Source organism: Carcharhinus amblyrhynchos, chromosome 11 (genome assembly GCF_965287045.1).
Source record: "Carcharhinus amblyrhynchos chromosome 11, sCarAmb.v2.hapA, whole genome shotgun sequence".
NCBI classification, from domain to species: Eukaryota; Metazoa; Chordata; class Chondrichthyes; order Carcharhiniformes; family Carcharhinidae; genus Carcharhinus; species Carcharhinus amblyrhynchos.
The window spans coordinates 45,128,374-45,150,169 of NC_137334.1; the positions used below are offsets into that span (position 1 = coordinate 45,128,374).

The 21,796-nt window shown below is 41.9% G+C and overlaps 1 protein-coding gene across 1 annotated transcript in view; it reads left to right on the forward strand.

Annotated features, from left to right (window-relative positions):
* dnah9l (dynein, axonemal, heavy polypeptide 9 like) overlaps positions 1-21,796 on the forward strand; it is a 443,144-nt gene that overhangs the window by 138,792 nt on the left and 282,556 nt on the right. The window contains exons 33-37 of the mRNA XM_080198977.1: positions 11,412-11,557; positions 11,635-11,751; positions 13,726-13,864; positions 13,960-14,052; positions 18,235-18,429. Coding sequence (XP_080055103.1) covers positions 11,412-11,557; positions 11,635-11,751; positions 13,726-13,864; positions 13,960-14,052; positions 18,235-18,429 — 690 coding nt within the window. The remainder of the gene's footprint in view (positions 1-11,411; positions 11,558-11,634; positions 11,752-13,725; positions 13,865-13,959; positions 14,053-18,234; positions 18,430-21,796) is intronic.

Here is a 21,796-nt window from a genome sequence, read left to right on the forward strand (position 1 = left end):
AAATAATCTACATCAGCTGGATGTCATTCCCATCAGTTTACAAATTATGAGAGTAATTTTAATCTTTGTATATAGATATTACATATTGTATGTTATAAACTTCACTTTAAATTCACTACCAACAGTTACTTAGCCAATTAAATTAAAAATTACCCTAACAGTATTCTAGCTTGTATTCCTTGATAAATTTAAATCTTTAGCTTTGATCTTGATTCAACGCAGTTTCACGGCTAGAAACATGGATCAGCTTAGTTTATCTTTTTAAATGCAGTACTTACAGATAAGTAAGAATGTGAGAGCATCATTATCAGGATCAGATGTGAACCAGACAGCCCATTGAGTCTGCTCCGTCATTCAATATGAATATGGCTGATCTTCTACTTCAGCTTCACCTTCCTGCACACTTCCCGTATCCCTTGATTCCCAGAGACCAAAGATCTGTCTATCTCAGCCTTAAATATATTCAGTGATGAAACATCCACAAACTTCTAGAACAGAAAATTCTAAAGATTCACAACGCTGTGAGCAAAGAAACTTCTCATCCCAGTCATGCATGATCAGCTACATATCCAGAGACTTTGTCCCTTTATTCTACATTCCCTAGCCAGAGGAAAGAGCCTGTCACTCTTCTAAACTCCAGGGAGTATTGACTCAATTTACTCGGCCTCTCATCTTAGACAACCCTCATATCCCAGGGACCAATCTAATGAACCTTCACTGCACCATCTCCAATGTGAGAATATCCTGTGCACAGTACTCTAGATGTGGTCTCACCTGTACCAAGAGTACTTTATCTTATATGCCAGCCCTCTTGGAATAAAGGCCAATATGCTGTTTGCCATTCTAATTGTTGCTGTATCGGCATGCCACCTTTCCATGATCCAAGTCCCTCTGAACATCAACACTTGCAAGTTTCACGTCTTTTAAAAAAATGTTATGTTTTTCTATTCTTACTAACAAATTTAGTGGCCTCACATTTTCCCACATTATAATCTACTCAGTAGATTATTCAGTAGATCACATTCTAAAGTTACAAGATGAAGGCAAGTAAAATCGTTGGCTCCAACTTTTATAGATGCACCATAGAAAGCATTCTTTCTGGCTGTATTGCAGCTTGATATAGCTCCTGCTTTGCCCAAGACCACAAGAAACCCCTTTCTGATGAGCTCAATGCATCTTACGCCCATTTTGAGCAAGACATTAGTGAGAGCATGCCCTTCATCCCAGAAGCCTCGGATGAACCTGCATCTGAGATCACCATTGCAGATGTTGGAGCAGCCTTCAGGAAGGTCAGTCCATGGAAAGTAACTGGCCAGATGGACAAGCATTCAGATCCTGTGTGGATCAGCCGGCGAGAGTACCTGCAGACATCTTCAAACTCTTTTTACAACAATCTGAGGTCCCTATCTGTTTCAAGAAGACGACCATCATCCCGGTACCAAAAAAAAGCCAAGCAGCGTGCCTTAATTAGTATCGTCGCATGGCTCTGACATCATCATTATCATGTGCTTCAAAAGGTTAATCTGGCACAAATCAGTTCCAGCCTCCTGATTGCCTGGATCCACTACAGCACTCCACCACTGTCGCAACAGGTTCACAATAGATGCCATCTCCCTGGCCCTGCACTCCAACCCTGGAACACCTAGATAACAAAGACACCTATGTCAGACTTCTATTTATTGACTACGGCTCTGTCTTCAACACCATTGTTCCTATGAAACTCATCTCCAAACACCTTGACCTGGGGCTTGGCTCATCTGCAACTGGATCCTGAAATTCCTCCCCATAGACCACAATCAGTAAAGATAAGCAACATCTCCACGATCATCCTCAACACCGGTTGCCCCCCACAAGGCTGTGTCCTCAGCCCTTTACTATCTCCTTACTCACCTATAGTCAAATTCCTTTCTAACTGATTATCAAGTTTACTGATAACACCACCGTAGTGGGTTGGATCTCAAATAATGACGAGACAGAGTATAGGGAAGGAGATAGAAAATCTGGTGAACTGGTGCAATGACAATAATTTCTCCCTCAATGTTAGCAAAACAATGGAGACAGTCATCAACTTCAGGAAGCATTGTGGAAATGATGTCCTTGTCTACATCAATGGGGCCGAAGTAGAGATGGCCGAGAGCTTAAGTTTTTAAGTGTCCAGGTCATCAGCAACCTATGACTCTCACCAACTTTTATAGATGCACCATAGAAAGCATTCTTTCAGGTTGTATCGCAGCTTGATATAGCTCCTGCTTTGCCCAAGACCACAAGAAACCACAAAAGGTTGTGATTGTAGCCCAATCCATCACGCAAACCAGCCTCCATTCTGTTGCCTTGGCAAAGCAGCCAGCATAATTAAGGACTCCACGCACCTTGGACATTCTCTCTTCCACCTTTTTTCATTGGGAAAAGGATACAAAAGTCTGAGGTCATGTACTAACTGACTCATGAACAGCTTCTTCCCTGCTGCCATCAGACTTTTGAATGGACCTACCTTGCACTAAGTTGATCTTTCTCTACATCTAGCTATGACTGTAACACTACATTCTGCACTGTCTCCTTTCTCTATGAACAGTATGCTTTATCTGTATAGCGTGAAAGAAACAATACTTCTCACTGTATATTAATAATGTGACAATAATATATCAAATCAAAATCATTATAATCTGCCGCTTTGCTGCCCACACACTTAACCTCTTTATATATCTCCTTGTGTCCTCCTCACAGCTAGATTTGTATCATCATCAAACTTAGATTCATTATCCTTGGTTCCTTAGTCTAAGTAATTAATACAGAATTTAAATAGCTCAGCCTGCAACCCTTCACCAGTCAACCTTAAAATTTTTTCTTAATTCCTCCTCTTTGCTTCCTATCTATTAACCAATCCTCTATCCATGCTAATATATACCCCCAATTCTGAGTCCTTACCGTACATATTAATCTTTTGAGTGGTACCTTATCAAATGCCTTTTGGAAATCCAAATATACTTCATCTATTGGTTCCCTTTTATTTACATAAGAACATAAAAAATAGGAGCAGGAGTAGGCCATCTAGCCCTTCGAGCCTGCCCCGCCATTCAATAAGATCATGGCTGATCTGAAGTGGCTCAGTTCCACTTTCCCTCCTTCCCCCCATAACCCTTAATCCCCTTGCCTACCAAAAACCTATCTACCCGCGTCTACAGCGAAGACGTAAAATCCTGCCCATCATGTTTAACCAAATTATTGGCGTTCTTTGAAGAAGTCACATGTACTGTAGATGAAGGGGAACTGGTGAATCTACTGTATTTAAGTTTCCAGCAAGGATTTGATATGGTGCCATATCAAAGGTGTGAAATAATATATCATAGTTTGGGTTGGGGAGGGTAACATATTGGCATGGAATTAAGTTTAGCTAGCTAACAGGAGAAGAGTTGGCATAAATGGATCTTTTCTGGTTGGCAGGATGTGACAAGTGGTATGTTAGAGGAACCTGTGCTGGTTTTCACAATTTATATTAATGACTTAGGAGAAGAAAGGGAAGGTAGGGTGCTAAATTGGCTGATAACAAAAGTTAGGTAGGAAAATAAATTGTGAAGAGGACATAAAGGGACACAGCTGGGTTAAATGAATGGACAAAAATCTGGCAAATGGAGAATAATGCGGGCAAAGGTGAAATTGTCCATTCTGGCAGGAAGATTTATATCCTGGGGACATCAACAGGAAGCTGTGATGGATCATCCACTCAGCATTTCCAGCTGAAGATGAATGAAAATGCTTCAGCCTTGTCTTTTGCAGTCATAAGAACATAAGAAATAGGAGCAGGAGTAGGCCATCTAGCCCTTCGAGCTTGCCCCGCCATTCAATAAGATCATGGCTGATCTGAAGTGGCTCAGTTCCACTTTCCCGCTTTCTCCCCATAACTAACTCTTAATCCCCTTGCCTACCAAAAACCTATCTACCCGTGCCTTAAATATATTTAGCGAGGTAGCCTCCACCACTTCAACAGGCAGAGAATTCCAGAGATTCACCACTCTTTGAGTGAAGAAGTTCCTCCTCAATTCTGTTCTAAACTGCACCCCCCCCCCTTATCTTGAGGCTGTGCCCTGTAGTCCTGCTGTCCTTTCTGAGCTTGAAGAACCTCTCCACCTTTACCCTATCCATCCCTTTCATCATCTTATATGTCTCAATGAGATCCTCCCTCATCCTTCTGAACTCTAACGAGTACAAGCCCAGTCTATTCAGCCTCTCCTCGTAGCTCAACCCCCTCAACTCCAGTATCAGCCTAGTGAACCTCCTCTGCACCCCCTCCAAGGCCAAAATATCCTTTCGCAAGTGCAGCGACCAAAACTGCACACAGTACTCCAGCTGCGGCCTCACCAGTGCCCTGTACAGTTGCAGCAAGACCTCCCTACTTTTATATTCAATCCCCCTTGTTATGAAGGCCAGCATCCCATTTGCCTTCCTGACCACCTGCTGCACCTGTCAGCCGGGTTTTTGCGACTCATGCACAAGGACCCCGAGGTCCCTCTGCACTGTAGCATGCTGCAGTTTTTCGCCATGTAAGTAGTAGTCCTTCCTACCATTACTCCTACCAAAGTGGACAACCTCACACTTGCCAACATTAAATTCCATTTGCCAGTTCCTCGCCCATTCGCCCAGCCTATCTAGATCCCTCTGCAGACTTTCCACCCCTCTGCACAATTTGCCGTTCCACCAATCTTGGTGTCATCAGCAAATTTCGACACCTTACACTCGGTTCCCTCCTCCAGATCATCTATATAAATGGTAAATAGCTGAGGCCCCAGCACCGATCCCTGGGGCACTCCACTAGTCACCAACCGCCAATCCGAATAGCACCCATTGACACCCACCCTCTGCCTCCTATTTGACAGTAAAAAGTCTGACAACACCAGGTTTCGGTCCAACCGATTTATTTGATAATACTCACAAGCTTTCGAGGGGACTGCCTCTTCGTCAGGTGAATGGAGAGCTCTGGCCTCAGACAGAGCATATAAAGCACAGACAGTTTAGAGATTACTGATTAAAATGCGAATCCTTACACCTAACCTGCTGTTCAAGACCTGAAGTGGCTGACAATGTGAGTGGAAGGAGCACTGATCACAGGTTACAGAGATGTGTATTGTGTCCAGACAGTACAGTAAGTGAGGTTTTGCAAACCCAGGCAAGTCACGGGGGTTACAGATAGTGCGACATGAACCCAAGATCCCTGTTGAGACCGTCCTCATGCGTGCGGAACTTGGCTATCAGTCTCTGTTCAGCGACTCTGCGCTGTCGTGTGTCGTGAAGGCAGGCCACGACACACGACAGCGCAGAGTCGCTGAACAGAGACTGATAGCCAAGTTCCGCACGCATGAGGACGGTCTCAACAGGGATCTTGGGTTCATGTCGCACTATCTGTAACCCCCGTGACTTGCCTGGGTTTGCAAAACCTCACTTACTGTACTGTCTGGAGACAATACACATCTCTGTAACCTGTGATCAGTGCTCCTTCCACTCACATTGTCAGCCACTTCAGGTCTTGAACAGCAGGTTAGGTGTAAGGATTCGCATTTTAATCAGTAATCTCTAAACTGTCTGTGCTTTATATGCTCTGTCTGAGGCCAGAACTCTCCATTCACCTGACGAAGAGGCAGTCCCCTCGAAAGCTTGTGAGTATTATCAAATAAATTGGTTGGACCGAAACCTGGTGTTGTCAGACTTTTTACAGTGTTTATGCCAGTCCAACGCCGGCATTCCCACATCATGACTCCTATTTGACAGCCAATCCCCTATCCACGCTAACACCCTACCCCCAATTCCATGCCCCCTAACCTTCTGTAACAACCTCTTGTGCGGCACCTTAGCAAAAGCCTTCTGAAAATCAAGAAACACCACATCCACCAGTTCTCCTCTATCCACCGCACTAGACACATCCTCAAGTTACCCTACAAGTTACATCCTTAAACGACTCTAATAAATTTGTCAAGCACAATTGTCTTTTGTAAACCAATATTCAACTTTGTTTGATTGTATTATGATTTCAAAGTGCATTGTTAATACTTTGGAATACTAGATTCCAGCAATTCTCATCACTCCAGTGCTGTACTGGAGTAAGTGCTACACTGTCCAGAAATGCTATCTTTCAGATAAGACAATAAACAAAGGTCCTAGCTGCCTGTTTAGGTAAAAGGATAGATTCCTTGACACAATTTTAAAGAAGGGCAGAGAATCTATCCCTGACTTTTATGCCTCAATTAACATTGCAAGAAAAGATGGTCATTATCACATTGCTGTTTCTTAGAGTTTGCTGTGCACACATTGGCTTCTGCATTTCCAACAATACAACATAGAAACATAGATGATAGGTGCAAGAATAGGCCATTCAGACCTTCGAGCCTGCATCAACATTCAATATGATCATGGTTGATCATACGCTTTCAGTATCCCACTCCTGCTTTCTCTCCGTACCCCTTGATCCTTTTAGCTACAAGGGCCATGCCCAGCTCCCGCTTGAAGATATCTAATGAACTGGCTCCAACAGCTTTCGGTGCTAGAGAATTCCACAGGTTCACATCTCTCTCAGTGAAGTTCTTCCTCATCTCAGCCCTAAATAGCTTATCTCCCCTAGTTTTCACTTCCCCAACATTGGAAACATTCTTCCTGCATCTAGCCTATCCAGTCCCATCAGAATTTTATATGTTTCTGAGATTCCTTGTCATTCTTCTAGATTCCAACGAGTATAATCCTTATACATTTTTCGTCTTATACTCAAATATTCTTGCTATGAAGGCCAGCATGCCATTAGCTTTCCCACTGCCTGCTGTATCTGCGTGCCAACCTTCAGCAACTGTTCCACCATGACACACCCGTCACATTGCACTTCTTCTTTTCCTAAACTATCACAATTCAGATAACAATCTCCCTTTGTGTTTTTGCCACCAAAGTGGAGAACCTCACATTTGTTCACATTATTATTGGAGTTGCAAAGTATCTGCCCACTCAGTCACCCTGCAGTCTCTTAGCATCCTCCTCACAGCATACACTGCCATCCAGCTTAGTGTCATCTGCAAATTTGGAGATATTGCATTTAACTCCTTCATCCAAATCATTAATGTATATTATGAATAGAGGGTGTCCCAGCACGGAACACTGTAATACTCTACACATCACTGCCTGCCACTCTGAAAAGGACCTGTGTATTCCCACTTACTGCTTCTTGTCTGCCAAACTGTTCTCTATCCACATCAATATATTATTCCCAATACCATGAGCTTTAATCACTATTGTGTGGGACCTTGTTAAAAGCCTTTTGAAAATCCAAATACGCAGCATCCACTTGTTCACCCTTGGTCACATCCTCAAAAAATTCCAGAAGATTTTTCACACTTTATTTCCCTTTAGTGAATCTATGCTGACTCAGACCGTTCCTGTCACTGTTTTCCAAATGCCTAGTTACAACATTCTTAATAATTGACTCCAGCAATTCCCCACCACTGATGTTTGGCTAACCGGTTTATAATTCCCTGTTTTCTCTCTCCCTGCTTTTTTTAAGAAATGGGGTTACATTAGCTACCTTCCAAAGCATTGGAACTCTTCCAGCGTCTATAGAATGCTGGAAATGACCACCAATGCGTCCACTTCCTTGAGTCCTGTGGGATGCAGAGCATCAGGCCCTGGGGACTTATCAGGTTTTAATCCCAGCAATTTCCCCAATACAATTTTCTGACTAATAAGAATTTCCTTCTGTTCCTTCTTCATACTAGACCCTCTGTCCTCCTTAGTGAAGACAGATCCAAACTATTTGTTAAGCTGATCTGCCATCTCTTTGTTGCCCATTAGGAATTCACTTGATTCTAACTGTGAGGTACCTACATTTGTCTTCACCTGTCTTTTTCTCTTCACACATCTACAGAAGCTTTTGCAGTCAGTTTTTTATGTTTTCTGCAAGTCTACTCTTGTATTCTATTTTCCCCTTCTGAATTAAACCCTTTGACCTCCTCTGCTGGATTTTAAATTTCTCCCAGTCCTCCGGTTTGTTGCTTTTTCCGGCCAATTTATATGTTTGTAATAACTCTATGGAGGCGAAAATCCCATCACCAAGTTATTTTATTTACATCATACATCTGGACACAGCCAGCTCTCCAGTTGCTCCCTGCTGATTGCAGGCTGGGAGTCTGACACATGTTTTAAATAAGGGGCATGAGGCTCCCTGATTTAACCACTAATTTCGACTTATCAAGTAATTCATCAGGCAAGCCAACCTCATTAGTCCGGCTGAAGTCATCACAGTGCCTCCTCTTTGGCTTTAACACTATGCCTGATTTCCCTTGTTAGCCATGGATGAGCCGCCTTCCCCATTTTACTCTTACACCAGACAGAGATGTGCAGTTGTTGAGGTTCACCCATGTATTCTTTAAATGTCTGTCATAAGACATAGGAGCAGAAGTAGGCCACTCGGCCCATCGAGTCATGGGCCGAGTCATTCAATTGTGGCTGATATTTTTCTCATCTCCATTCTCCTGCCTTTTCCCCATAACCCCTAATCCCTTTATTAATCAAGGACGTATTTATCTCTGTCTTAAAGACACTCAATGTCCTGGCCTCCATAGCTTTTTGCGGCAAAGAGTTCCACGGATTCACAGCTCTCTGGCTGAAGTAATTCCTCCTCATCTGTTTTAAAGGATTGTCCCTTTAGCCTGATGTTATGCCCTCTGGTTCTAGTTTTTCCTATTAGTGAAAATATCCTCTCCATGTCCACTCTATCCAGGCCTCGCAGTATCCTGTAAGTTTCAATAAGATCCCCCCTCATCCTTCTAAACTCCGAGTACAAACCCAGAGTCCTCAATCGTTCCTCATGCAGCAAGCTGTTCATTCTAGGGATCATTCTTGTGAACCTCTTCTGGACCTTTCCAAGGCCAGCACACCCTTCCTAAGATATGGGACCCAAAACTGCTCACAATACTTAATGGTGTCTGACCAGAGCCTTATATAGCCTCAGAAGTACATCCCTGCTCTTGTATTCTAGCCCTCTCGACTTGAATGCTAACATTGCATTTGCCTTCCTAACTGCCAACTGAGATTGCACATTAACCTTAGGAGGATATTGAACAAGGACTCTGAAGTCCCTTTGTGTTTCTGATTTTCTAAGCATTTTCCCATTTAGAAAATAGTCTGTGCCTCCATTCCTCCTCCCAAAGTGCATAACCTCACACTTTTCCACATTGTATTCGATCTGCCATTTCTTTACCCACTCCCTGAACCTGTCCAAGTCCTTCTGCAACCCTGCTGTTGTGACAACGCGGAATGGCCAAGCAGAAACTGATGTCCAAATTCCACACATGAGGATGGCCTCAACCGGGATCTTGGGTTCATGTCACACTACATGTAACCCCCATTGTTTGGCCTGGGCTTGCAAAATCCTGTGAACTGTTCTGGTTTGAGGCAATTCACATTACTTTAATTTGTGTTTATCCCTCACTCCATTCACATTGTCTACCTGTAAAGACTTGATTTCCAACCATTATCTTGCAATTGGGGCCTTGTCTACATATGCCCTGTTTGTGAGTCCAAGTCTCCATTTGAGCAGCTCCTTCAAAAGCTCATACACCAAATAAGCCTGTTGGACTTTAACCTGGTGTTGTGAGACTTTTTACAATGTCCTTCCTTACTATTACATTAATCTCCTCTTTAACCAGTAATGCTACCCCACCCCCGTTCACTTTCCGTCTATCTTTCCTGAATATTGAATACCCCTGGATGTTGAGTTTCCATCCCTGGTCAGCCTGGAGCCAGGTTTCCATGATCCCAATTGCATCATCTCCGTTAATGACTGTCTGCACAGTTAATTCAGCCACCTTATTACAAATGCTCCTCGCACTGAGACATAGAGCCTTCAGGCTTTTTTTTGGTGCATTTATTGCTGTCTTGGAACTATGATGTAATGCTGCCCTTTTTGATTTTTGTCTTTGGTTTCTATGCTTTCCATTTTTCCCCTTACTCTTTTTGTTTCTGTTCCCACTTTACTTCCCTCTGACTTCCTGCATCAGTTCCCATCCTCCCGCTACATTAGCTTAAACCCTCTTGACTGCAATCGCAAGAGTGACATCTGTCAAGAAGCAGAGGTAGTTTTAGATTATCTATGTTTGTATTGTTGGATACTATAAATGAGATTTAAGTGAGTTTAATTTAGCATTTCTGTGTAAGAACAGGTAAAACTCTAGTTAATGTTAAACAAAGGTGTTTGTGTGTATGAGGATTTTGATTTAATTTCAGACCATGCCTGCATTGTCCATTGGAGAGTTTATAATGTGAAAAGCAAACAAATATAAAGAAAGACTGAGCTGATGCCTCGCAACCAGAGGCCTCCTTAATGTTACAAACGATTTTTGAATTGAGTTTTAACTGGGCCCAAGGCAGTGAGAGAGAAGGCAGCTCTCTCAACTCTGCTAGAAGCAGAAGCATATCCATGGAGTAACGGGCAAGAAAACAAATCCCAGAAATGAGAAAACAGCTAGTTTTAGGAACCAGGGAATGAACAGAGAAGTTCTAGGAACAATTAAGTTAAAGGAAAAATTGGACCATAAACAAGCTGAAAAGATTATGAAAACAACAAGTTTTTAAATGGTTTTGGCCATAGCTTGCTTGTGCTCAGAAATCCTTTAAATTTCTTAATGCATGTTTGGCCAGGTGCACTCAAACCAAGCTGTAAAATTAACAGAAACAAGCCAAAGATTTACCCTAATTAAAAAGACTTTCCATAGTGCCTTTCATAATCCTGGATGACCCAAAGTGGTTTACAGTCAATTAAGTATTTTGAAGTAAAGTCAGTTTTAATGTTTGAAACGTAGCAGCCAATTTGACTTAGCTCTTCGGGCTAAAGAGATCAAGGGATATGGGGGGATGGTAGGATCAGGATGTTGAATTGATGACGAGTCATGGTCGTGATGAAAAGCCCTAATGGCCTACTCCTCCTTCTGTTTTCCACGCATATTCCGATGTATTTGTTCATAGCAAGCTTCCATGAACAACAGTGATAAATATGATTTTTATGATGTTAATTGTTTGATAAATATTGGGCAGAAAAATGAGGATGACCCTATTCCCTTCTCTTCAAACTAGGCTATGGAATCATTTGCAGCTACCTAAGAGAGCACACATAGCCTCCATTTAAGTCCCCATCTAAAAGACTGCATTTCTTCAGCATGGCACTGGAGGGTCAGCCTAGATTTTTGTGTTCAAGTCTCTGGTGTGAGATTTGAACCCAAAACATCATGACCCAGAGACCAAGGCACAGCTGGTACTCATGCTGTATACTGTGTAATTTTCTAGATACTTGCTTGTAGTTGTGATGACTCTGCAAGATAAATTATGTATTGAATATGACTTGAGAGTGATTGTTTCATGCAAGTTTTTAAATATTTTTTCTACATTAGTCCATAGGAAATATATATAAAGGTCTTGCACAAACTGGAGTATGGGGATGTTTTGATGAATTCAATCGAATTTCAGTGGAAGTTCTTTCAGTTGTAGCTGTACAAGTCAAAACTATTCAAGATGCAATTAGGAACAAGAAAAACCGGTATGCAGCGTTTCATACATGTAATTGAAGATCCATTGATCTCAATCTCGTATTAATGTCTTTTTTTGAATCAATAGATTTTATTTTTTAGGAGAAGTTATTGAACTGAAACCTTCAGTTGGTATATTCATAACCCTAAATCCTGGATATGCAGGGAGAGCAGAGCTTCCTGAAAACTTGAAAGCCCTGTTCAGGTATGCAGATGTTATTGAGTTATGAAAATGTAATGTGTTACTTTAAAGTTTACTTGCATATCTCAAATTCAATGACATTATTGGACAGTAAAACAATGACTGAGAAGGTTTCTACCTATCGTCTAATAATCCACATCTTCGTTAACAACCTATGAAATTTTCTGTTACACCAGTAAAAGTCATTATTAGCAAGTGTGTGAACTCTCAGATGGATCAATTCAGAAAACTTAATATTTTTATTCAAACATTATAAATTCCTTACATTTGTTTCCAATATGCTGAAGTTGAATTTGCTATGTTTGGAAATTGTGGGTGGAATTGAATGATTGCAGCAGTGGACCCGTTCACTGGCTGGGAAGCAGGTGGCATCTTCTGGTCATTCCAAATCCATTTTCGCCTCCTACTTTATTTTCATAGAATAAAATCGTAGAATCCCTACAATACAGAGAGAGGCCATTTTGCCCATCGAGTCTGCACTGACCACAATCCCACCCAGGAAGTACCCCCATTTCCCTACATATTTACCCACTAATCCCTCTAACCTATGCATCTCAGGACACTAAGGGCAATTTTAGCATAGCCAATCAACCTAACCTGCACATCTTTGGACAGTGGGAGGAAACCAGAGAACCCGGAGGAAACCCACGAGACACAAAGAGAATGTACAAACTCCACACAGACAGTGACCCGAGCCGGGAATCGGACCCCGGTCCCTGGAGCTGTGAAGCAGCAGTGCTGACCACTGTGCTACCGTGCCCCCTTTTGTGCCAATAAGGCAGTTACGTGGTTGGCATTGGGATCCTTGTCATGGTCAGGAGAATTTCTCACTCTGGGAGCTGGCAATAAATCTTTCCCTGACACCACTGCCAGCAGAGATGGTTCTGGCTAACTGCAGGAAGCCAAAGATGCAGGATCATCGCTGGAGTCTGGAGTGGAGGTAGTTGAGGTGGCCTAACCAAGATCAACTAGGGGGTCTTGGTGAGGGGAGAGAGAAATTATGGTTTTAAGGGCAGGTGGAGGTCTTTTTCCATGGGAAGCCCGTGCCACTGGGAGGTCTCTCTTTTGGGTATGGGCTGAATGATGTGTAGTGTGTTAATAATAGGCACAGGTCTGCCTGTGCCCTTACCTACACTGCACAAAATGGTGCTAAATGGAAATGGTCACAGGATATCCAGCTGTCCTGCTGGCTTACCTTTTGTTGCCATTTGATTCCTTTAAGGGACTGCAAAATCTGGCTGCATGTGTTGAGAGAGAACTTGAAATCACTAATGATATACTCAGCATAGAAGCTGGGAGGAAACTAGGGAGAGTGTCTTGATGACAACATGGGATTGTTCTTGGGGACATTGTATAGAACAAGAATTTTAAGGGAAAGTCATGTGGGGTGTGGTGGGTGAGTTGGTAAAATGGTGAATTGCTTGAGGAAGAGAATGTTATGAAGTCATAGGATGAAAGAGCAAAGTGTGAGTTGGTTATGAGGGCCATATCATGATTGTGGCAGTGATTGAAGTAGAATGGTACAAAGTACAGCCAGTTGGGCTGGCTTTGGTAATACTTAAAATGTTGCCACCATGAGCCCTTTATAGAATATACTTGATTTGCATTCCATTAACATGAATAGAATGAAATTTGGGTGAGTTCTGTCAACCCATTAGTTACCCTTGCAATCGTGAAGGTGAAAATTTACCCCACATGTTGTCAGAGAAAACTTAAATGGTCTTAAAAGATGAGGGGACCAAGTATCTACCACACGAGTAGACCAATGTGATTATGAAGGCAAAGGAGGCAAATTTATAATAAGGCACTGTAATACCCACATTGTGGCAAGTTTGACTGGATCCAAGAAACAAAAATGTCACAAAATAAGAGTTGAAGAAGGATAGAATGATCAAAGTTAATGAAAAACCAAAAAGAAGGAGGAGCTGTATGAACAATGGTTTATTATTTCCAATTTTTTTAATTTACACTTGTCAGACCTTGTGCGATGGTGATCCCAGACTTTGAGCTGATCTGTGAAATAATGTTGGTGGCAGAGGGATTTATAGATGCTAAGCTGCTTGCGAGAAAATTTATAAGTCTCTACACACTGTGCCGTGAGCTGCTGTCAAAGCAGGTAATATAGATCTTACAAAGGAGAAAACATGCTCATCAAACAGCTATTTTTTCTTCATTGATTTATTTCCTACTTAAACTCATATCTTCTTGTAGGATCATTATGATTGGGGCCTTAGAGCTGTAAAATCAGTATTGGTGGTAGCTGGCTCCCTGAAGAGAGGAGATCGAAACAGGCCTGAGGAACAGGTAATTAGAAGCTGCATGTGTAGCTTTTGGTACAGGACATACATTTATGACTTAATTTTCCTGGTACTAATTCAAAGGAAATAGTTTTAATGAACTCAATCATAGGCAAAGTTATACACTGAGGCCTGGTTCTTTACTACTGAGGCAGACAACTTGAGTTGAGAAATTTCACAGTTCACTGCACCTAAGTGGAGAGGCTTTAAAATGCTATGCTTTTTATTTGGGGCAGATATGGAATAGAGTTGGGCTCACCACCCTTGAAAATAGATCAGAGGCAGTCACAAAAATGTCTGGTTGGCAGGGTGGGCTTGTTAAAAGGACTGCCTCAGTTCTCTGGGATTTTATCCCAGTTGTACTAAAAGCTGTTAGGTCCTCTCACCTTCACCCATCATATCCACGCTTCCCATAGCCTCTCATATTGCCCATGCCAATTCATGATTCAACCCACCCAAAGGCCCCTCAGAGCCCCCATACCATCTTATGACTGCCACCCACTACCATGGTCCCTTATACTCACAATACGAACTCATGCTCCCACATCCCTCATGGCTCCTTATTGCCACCACGCCAACTCATGCCCCCACACCTACTCCCGCTTGAGAAGCCAGTCTTGTGAGCAGCTGAAAACCAAGAAGAGGGACAGAACATAGAATATAGAACATTACAGCGCAGTGCAGGCTCTTCAGCCCTCAATGTTGTGCTGACCTGTGAAACCAATCTAAAGCCCATCTAACCTACACTGTTCCAATATTATCCATATGTTATCCAATGACCATTTAAATGCCCTTAATGTTGGCGAATCCACTACTGTTGCAGGCAGGGCATTCCACGCTCTTATTACTCTCTGAGTAAAGAACCTACCACTGATGTCTGTCCTATATCTATCACCCCTCAATTTAAAGCTCTGTCCCCTCCTGCTAGCCGTCTCCAACCGAGGAAAAGAGCACTCACTGTCCACCCTATCTAATCCTCTGATCATCTTGTATGCCTCTATTAAGTCACCTCTTAACCTTCTCTCTAACGAAAACAGCCTCACGTCCCTCGGCTTTTCCTCATCAGACCTTCCCACCGTACCAGCATCATCCTGGTAAATCTCCTTTGCATCCTTTCCAATGCTTCCACATCCTTCCTATAATGCGGCGACTAGAACTGTATGCAATACCCCAAGTGCGACCGCACCAGAGTTTTGTACAGGTGTAACATGACCTTATGGCTCCTAAACTCAATCCCTCTACCAATAAAAGCTAACACACCATACGCCTTCTTAACAACCCTATCAACCTGAGTGTCAAATTTCAGGGATCTATGCACATGGGCACCGAGATCTCGCTGCTCAACATACTACCAAGTAACTTGCCATTAGCCCAGTACTCTGTGTTCCTGTTACTCCTTCCAAAGTGAATCACTTCACACTTTTCTGCATTAATCTCCATTTGCCACCTCTCAGTCCAGTTCTACAGCTTATCTATGTCCCCCTGTAACCTGCAACATCCTTCCGCACTGTTCACAACTTCACCAACTTTAATATCATCTGCAAATTTACTAACCCATCCTTCTATGCCCTTATCCAGGTCATTTATAAAAATGACAACAGCAGTAGCCCCAAAATAGATCCTTGCGGTATACCACTAGTAACTAAACTCCAGGATGAACATTTCCCATCAACTACCATCCTCTTTCTTCTTGCAGCTAGCTAATTTCTGATCCAAACCGCTAAATCGCCTTCAATTCCATGCCTCCACGTCTTTTGCAATAGTTTACCACAGGGAACCTTATCAAACGCTTTACTGAAATCCATGTACACCACATCAACTGTTTTACCCTCATCCACCTCTTTGGTCACCTTCTCAAAGAACTCAATAAGGTTTGTGAGGCTTGATCTACCCTTTACAAAACCGTGCTGACTATCCCTAATGAAATTATTCCTTTCTAGATGATTATAAATCCTATCTCTTATAATCCTTTCAATAACTTTGCCCACAACAGAAGTAAGACTCACTGGTCTATAATTACCAGGGTTGTCTCTAATCCCCTTCTTGAACAAGGGGGCAACATTTGCTATCCTCCAGTCTTCTGGCACTATTCCTGTAGACAATGATGACCAAAAGATCAAAGCCAAAGGCTCTGCAATCTCCCAGAGAATCCTAGGATAAATCTCATCAGCCCAGGGGACTTATCTATTTTCATACTTTCCAGAATTGCTAACAACTCCTCCTTACGAACCTGAATCCTGTCTAGTCTAATAGCTTGTATCACCGTATTCTCCTTGACAACATTTTCTTTTTCTTGTGTGAATATCGATGAAAAATATTCATTAAGCGCCTCTCCCATCTGTTCGGACTCCATGCACAACTTCTCACTACTGTCCTTGACTGGCCGTAGTCTTACCCTAGTCATTCTTTTATTCCTGACATACCTATACAAAGCTTTAGGGTTTTCCTTGATCCTACCTGCCAAAGACTTCTCATGTACCCTCCTGGCTGTTCTTAGCTCTCTCTTTAGGTCCTTCCTGGCTAACTTGTAACTCTCAAGCGCTCTAACTGAACCTTCACATCTCATCTTGACAGGAAGAGGAGGAAGGGTAAATCCAGCTTGGAACACCCCTTTTTCTCTGGCTTTCTGTGAATAATGTATCCAATTGCAAAACCAGCAAATGCAATTTCCATTTATCTCTTTACGATTAGTCCCTTTCTCCCCCCGTCATTGATAAGAAAACATCTGCGAGGCCCCAGTGCAAAACTAAATATTCAAACCAAATTTATACCATGTTCTATTGCATACAAATATAAACTAATCACCCTTGTACATTCTGTTAGTGCCCATCTTCTGTGTTTGTGTGTTCTAGTGTTTCTACAGTAACCATAATGCAGTTGGCATGCATAGCTGGCTGGGAGTGGGTAGGTCATTTTTTAAACACAGCTGGTTAAAAGGCAGGAAGAAATGGATGGGACATCTTTTGTGGGGTGCCATGTGTGCACTGGGTGCACTGCCCCCAAAATGTTACCCCAACTTTCTTCCTCTCCACTGGCTCCAAATCATTCCCCCCTCCCATCCCCATATTTCACTCATCCCCTCTGTACGCTTCCTAATTGCACCCTGACCTAAAAACAAGGAATCTACTTGGCTCCAGGATCCATCAAAGTTTTGCACGAACCTACTTGAAGTTGCCGCAAAGCCCACTACCGAGTGCTAGTACTACAGGGGCTGATAGAGCTGCCAGTCAATCAAGGGCAGGACTTCCTTCACTGAGGGTGGAAGTCCCACTCTTGGACTGTTTAGCAAGTTGGCAGCACATTATGACTGGGACCAGGACTTTTTTAGGTCCATCAGCTGTCAGCCAATCCTTACAACAACTGGCGGCAGGAAGGCACAAGCAATACGCATCCCACAAAATCCAGGGAAGGTAGTGGAGGTTAGAAACTTTACAATCTTTAAAAAATACTTGGACGACCATTTGAAATATCAGACATTCAAGGAAATGGGAAAAGTGCAAGGAAATGGGATTAGTGAGTTTGTAGGGGTAGATATTGTTGATGTAGACGCGATGGGCCAAGTGGCCTCTTATGTTCTGTATGATTCTGTCTCTTGCATTATCTTTGCTATAATAACATGCCTGTGCTTTAAAAGGTTACGGGCAAGATTTTAATTCATTCAAAATCTTCTCACTTGCATAATTAAAATTGGGTTGAATATGTTTCAATGTTAATAACTCAGTATTATTCACCTAAGCTTTTTTATTCATATATGCCTAATTTTACACTAAAATGTCTGTGTTCCTGAAATTCAGCCCTCTCGAATACAATCAGCATAATTGAGAAGAAAAGTCAGGCTTTTCTAGAGCATGCATTAAACTGATGATGACTGCCTTATTGTTCTCTCTTTGTTGGAAATAAAAGTAATATAAAAGGAATCAATGTTGTTACACGTATTACGACTACTGTCTAACATTAGTTGATCTGTTTACCCCAGGAAAGGATATAGAAATGAACATAGATATTTCAGTCATCGGTTTTAAATTTCTGAAAAGTTTATACATGTACAATCAAGGATATAGTCTATAACAGGTTGAGTTTAACAAACCATGTGCTCTGTAATTGTTTAATTATGTAATAACTTTGTTAACATATTTGCTAAAATGTTATTGCTCTGTTACTGTTTTATAGCACTGTTGCTTTTTTCCAGGTCCTAATGCGTGCTCTGAGAGATTTTAATCTACCAAAAATTGTTACCAATGATGTCCCTATTTTTCTGGGCCTGATTGGTGATCTTTTTCCGTCATTGGAGGTACCACGCAAGAGAGACATAAATTTGGAACAGATGGTGCGTCATTCCATTGCAGAACTGCACCTGCAGCCAGAGGACAACTTCATACTAAAGGTGGAAATAATAGCTTTATGCTTAGTTTATCATAAATCTAAATGAACTGATTAAAGGTTATAATGTTCACTCTTATAAAATGTGTATCAAGGCCTGAATTTCTAACAGCTGTCTAATGTTTTTACATGAGCATAAGTTACCAAAAATTCAGTCTATATTCAAACTACTATATCTGTCCGGGACATTATATCTAGGCAGCAGGATAAAAAGTTCTTTTGTTTCTTAGTTTGTATAATTATCATCTTGATAAAGATGTCCGTTAATTTGCTTCTAATATTGATAGGAACAATTATATGAAAGAGACGTGATATTTCTTTAAGTGGGCTTTCAATGCTTTGCAAGTAAAGCTTTAAAAATAGTAAAAGTGCACAAATAAGCTTAAAGAATTTTTAGCCTTTTTTGACAAATCTATCCCTGAGTTTCCCTTCTACATTTGTATCCACTTTCTCATATTTTTGATCCCCCATCCCCAGTACTCCCAAATTCTGCAGTCAGACTACCATGTTCTTTCTGGATTTCTTCCAAATTAAATGCTCTCTGGTGTTTCTACTCAACTCGATGCTCTTTGTTAATTGCATATTAATTGTATTTAATTGTATGCAGGTGGTGTGCATTAACTGGAAATTCACTTATGCTCTGATAAATGTAAGCAGACTTAAAACTGTTGGGATCGGAGGTGTGTGTTTATAATGTGATTCTCCGTAAATAAACGATTATAAAACTGTGTGAAGATTGGCTTCAATTTTACCCTTCCAATTCATACTTTCTGAAGTATGACATGTAGAAGAGAATGGTAACCTAAAGGTGAACATTGGAAACTAAGAAAAATGTTTCTGACAGAAAACTAAAATCCTAGTAGCATAGTGGAAATAACAGAAAGCTGTTGTATCTTTGAGACTATGATTACCTATTGGAGTCTGAATCATGAGACCTATGGAAGAGTGAAGTAGATATGTGAACAAGGGTTAACACCCCATCCAAAAAGAAAATGAGGTATGGCCTTCATATTGTCACTTTCTACAAAAAATCAGAAGTAAAGTAGGTTGTGAGATGGAAAGCGATGAAGCTTTGGGCTTTAGAATTGATGGGTGAAAATGACAAGAAGGGCAATAAGTTAAATGTCTATGAGGCATAAGTAGAACTTGATAGGTTTCAGGAACTGATGGTTATTCCATGGAAGAATACTTCATAGATTTTAACATATTGTATAAATCATTGATGAAATTCAATTTGGGGATCCCAGCATCAGTAGTAGCGTTTAAATTATTGGATCATGCTTCAGTGTCTCATATGGACAGATTACTCTTTCTAACTGGTGTCCAGTTCTCAGGAGACCTGGTTGAATCAGATGCCTGCAGCCTTAAAAAAAAATTCATGAGGAAACTTAATTCCTTCAGACATCATGAAACAAATGAGACATTCCATAATTACACAATGAATAGAAGACTAATTGGGCCCAATTTTACCATTTTGATTCTAAGTGCTGAATCTGGGAATGTTTCAAATCCGACTTTTAGATCCGTTCTCAGGTGCCCCCATACGTAGTCTGCCTGGGGGAAAAAAAAATCAGTGAAATCGTGCTGCAGAAGCCTGTGGGTGGGGCTGAACACGCTTGAATCACTGCAGCTCCGATCGGAGCCTTCAACTGCACATGCGCAGTAAAAAAAATAGAAAAATGCTCTTCCGCCACATTGTTCCCAGACTGGATAAAGCCTTCCCCCCAGCCCCCAAAGACATTGCTCCACCCCCACAACATAACTGACCCCCTTATCCCCCCCCCACCCCACCGCAACCCAGACTGATCATGGCCCCCCTTCCCCCACCATTGCACACAGAATGACAGTGGGACCCGCCTTTCCCCCCCACAAATCGCAAGCAGAGTGGCAGCAGACGCCTCCTGTTCCCCCCACCAGAGAGTCATCTGACCTGCCTCCTTTCCCCACCAGAAAGTAATGATGAAGGACAGGAAGAATAGGATGAAAGCAGGAGAAGACAAAATAAAGATAATGGACAAATTAATCCCAGGGGTGTCCAATGAACAGTTAATAAGTGATCCTGGACAGATTTGAAGTATTATCGTGACTTTATCATGGATCTAAAGGCATGGGACAAAAATATTTTCATTCTACATTTTTGTAGAGGCAACAATCAGATTTGGTCTTTCTAAAAAGGAAAAATGGGACATTAAAGATAATGTTATGGAAAAATGGATAGGGACTGGACCAGGGGACACCAACAAAGCCTCTGACTGATAAATAATAAATTCAGAGCCATGTGAAAATATAACTTCATGATTTTGAGTACTGCAGCTGAAAGTCCATCCAGCAATGGAGTTTGTGGAAAAAGTCCTGCGGCAATCAGTGAAACGCTGCATAAAAGTTTAGTTGATTAATCAGATGACAGGTGGACAGCAAGTATAAAATTCACTCCAGATGGTTTAAAATTGAAGGAACATTGGGGATTTCTAAAGTGAACCTTTAAAAATACAATGCAGTATTACTTATATAATGCCCACTAATTATCCTGTGGGCAAAATCCAGAATTGCCTTCTGTTCTCTGATTGGGTGAAATCTCCATGGCGGGTTTGGAATTTGAGACAGCATTTAATCAGGTGGAAGGTTCATGAGGAGGGCCCCCACCTTCTTTCTGCCTCTAACTCGATTAAGTTTGTGACTGTCAGGCCCATAGATGGCCTGCCCACCTGCCCCCAATTGAGGCAATTAATACCCACTTAAGGCCTCATTCTGGCACTGCTGGTATTTATCCAATGGCTGTTGGGGACCTCATCAGATGGGGAGAATAACAAGCAAATCCTTTTGTGTTGCCAATCTCTGATTGGTCTGTTTAAGTGCCTGAGTGGCAACCTTAAAAGTGATGGAGACTCGCTGACTCACCAGCCAGCAGCTGAGATCACTATTGCCTCCACAAAATTTCATTCATTGTCACCCTGTTCCTACAATTAATTAAGTTTTTCCACATACGTGAATACATGTAAGGAGATGGCATTTCATCAAAGTTCAGGTCTCAGAAAAAAGTTGTAAAGGCATTGTGTAAATATGTCTGAGACATGGGGGGAATCTCATCAAAGAAATGCTAAATCCAGAACAGATGGAAAAATGGGAGAGTTTCTCACCCTTTTTTTGGGCATGCTCAAATCCAGAATTTTATGCACTCAGTGCAAGAAAAATGGGCTAAATCACCCCTCGCCTGTAGGGGATGAGACAGGGCTTAACTTGCCAGCAAAACTGCTGTAGCAGAGGGCATAATTGCACATGTGCAGACCTCTGCAGATGCAGAATGGCAACCAGCAGAGGCCTGACAGATCTGAAAGAGAGAGACCTGTCAGGACTCTGCTTCTGCAGCCGGC